The sequence below is a fragment of the Hermetia illucens genome, chromosome 4, assembly GCF_905115235.1.
Source record: "Hermetia illucens chromosome 4, iHerIll2.2.curated.20191125, whole genome shotgun sequence".
Lineage (NCBI taxonomy): Eukaryota > Metazoa > Arthropoda > Insecta > Diptera > Stratiomyidae > Hermetia > Hermetia illucens.
Window position 1 is genome coordinate 33,758,915 of NC_051852.1, and position 2,635 is coordinate 33,761,549.

General features: G+C 41.6%; 1 protein-coding gene across 1 annotated transcript; it reads right to left on the reverse strand.

Annotated features, from left to right (window-relative positions):
* Positions 1–641, reverse strand: LOC119656173. Its single transcript, XM_038062519.1, has 2 exons — positions 572–641; positions 1–502 (listed from the first exon to the last, which is right to left on the reverse strand). Exons 1-2 carry the CDS (start codon positions 632–634, stop codon positions 11–13), a joined length of 555 nt encoding a protein of 184 aa, XP_037918447.1. The 5' UTR covers positions 635–641; the 3' UTR covers positions 1–10.
* Between the last annotated feature and the right edge of the window lie 1,994 nt (positions 642–2,635).

The window sequence follows — 2,635 nt, forward strand, 5'->3', positions numbered from 1 at the left end:
ATCAATTGTTTCAGATTTTTTTCTTTAAGATTTTGGCCTTAATAATTGCTTTCAGGAACGTTACCGTCCTACCAGTTGACTTTTCCGCTGTATAGTAACCGTCAAGAACTATCACACTGTTCGGTTTATAGAATAGTCGTAGTGGAACAAAATCACTTGATACCGTCAAATTACGTACAAAATATCTTCCAGCAGGCAGAGGGCAGACAAATGGAAGATTTGTGTGTTTTCGTACGATAATGGCTATAACGTTTATGAATGGATTCGTTTCCGCTAAACGGCCTACATCACACGTTTTCATAGAAATTTTCACTATCCTTCGAGTGATCCGGTTTCCTGTTTGTTCGTTTAGGGACATGTAAAATTGAGGGTTTTTAATAGCTTGTGTTATGTTTGTATCTATAAACACAATGTTGTTGATCACTTCAACTTTCATTGTACCATAATCGGGGGACATAGAGACTTTGACATCTTGAAAATCGCATATATATGTATAAGGTGCCTGTAAAATGAGTAAATATTGTTACCATATGTAGATACTTTCTAGAACTAAAAAAAGGGTTGAACTCACTTCAATTCGTAGAATCAAATTTAGTAAAATTAAAGATTGTGGAACATGGGCTTTCCCTGGCATTGTTGTATCTGACTTGGGCAACAGTAGAAACTACTATGGAACCATTCAAAATGTCATTTTGTGATCATCTCACAGATAAAATCAGTTAAATGCTAATGGAAAAAAAAGTTTTCATGAGTTGAAATGAGCTACGCTGGACTCATGATAGCGTCCCTATAAAGAGTGGAACATTATGGAGGTAGCGAAGCAAACGAGAATTCATTAAAATAATTAGACCCTTTTAAAATATAATAGACCCATGGCCGACCGTGGTTTCTATAGCACAAATAACACTTTCACGGAGAGATGATGTAAAAACGAGAACTTTGGACGCCGAGTATGACTTGTGGGAAGCTATGCCCTAGTAAAGATTTGCGCAGAAACCTGCATAACAAACCACATCAAAATCATCAATATTTCGGCGCTCTCTGATAAAGTGCAACCCTAGGGAAGAGTGCCTCCAATGCTAATATCAGTGTCATAATCGCAGCCGTTAAGTACAGCATACCTATGTCCGCATGCGAACATGTTTGTGCTTATGCGCAGGCGGAGTGTGTGATAACAATTCCGTCGCGGATACGAATTGGCTCTAAGAAGGAAAATAAACCAAGTATGGAAGAGGGGAAACATGATTTTTTTACAACGCAGGGAAACTGAGAGCTACTGGTGTTATAGACCCGGTTATAGATAGCGTCAGTGTTCACTCTCACCTGACTGTCAGAAGCGATTGGAGGTGGTGTTGTTATTAGAGCTCGGAGAACCATGGAAACGAGATTGTGGTCCGAGTCTAGATTGGCCCCCTGTATGTTCTGACATTCATTATTGCTGAGAGTTGGCGGCGTTCGATTAGAACGTGGTCAGTTTAGCTGAAATTGGTCCCGTCTGGGGAGGTCCACGTATGTATGTTTGTGGACTGCTTTCCGCACAAACCAGATACTTCCAAAAACCATATCGCGCGACATTGTTAGTTGGATAGTCCGCGGTCTGTTGTGATTGGTAGTTTTGTGTAAAGTGGCGAAGGAGCAAAGCCTCTGAGCACTTAGCCCTTATTGGCCCATTGCATCGAGTAGAAAACGAGTCCTCCGTTTAACGGAATATTCCGGATTCGTTTATGTATCGCAGGATTTACGTTAGTTGTAGCACATCAGCACCAAACATCTGTTGTCTGATGCGTCCATAGGGAGGGCACTCAGAAAATGTTCCATGGATTCCGCTTCCTCAGTACAGGATGACACGTATCATCTTGGAGAATTCCTATTCTGAACATATGCCCAGCTAGTGAATTATGGCCAGTCAAAATGCCCACAATACTTCTGCAAGTCTTCCTGCCTTTCGATAGGATAAACTTTGCAGTATGTTTGTTTGTTTCTGACAGGAAGAGTTTGGTGTGTTTTCCAGCCTTAAAGCAAAGCCACTTGTCATTATTTGGAGCTTATTCCCAGTTAGTATCATTAAGCAGTGCTACTCACACCCCAATTGCTGGTTGTGGTCCGGGCATGGGGGAAGTTGAACCCCCTTTTGATAAAGCATCCGAGATTTAATTTCCCTCTACACCACAATTATCGGCTACCCAGAGTAGTTTCACCGTATTGAATTTAGAAACGGAGTTCAATTAGTTTCTACATTCCGGAACGATTTTTGAAGTAGTCAAACGACTGCTGAACGCCCTCAACATTTCTTGATTGTCGCTACAAGGTTGCAATGGCCCTTCCCTTCAACCGCTCGTCAAGGTTTCCGCCCTTAGGATCGCATATACTTCAGCCTGAAAGACCGTCCCGGTTTTCTCTTCTTTTCATTTTTCAAAATAACATCTTCTACTGAACAGATGTATGGGGTTCGATTCTCCTATTCTGTTCTCCTAATAACTCTTCCAATGCTCTGTGCCTCCTATGTCCATTGTTTCCCCAGAGATCTAATCGAATTAGTCTATGAACTGCTCTCATTGCAGTGCTCTGGATAAACAAATCCAAGGGCTGCAAATTGAGTAATGCATTCAGAGCTGCGCCGGATGTGGCGCTTATG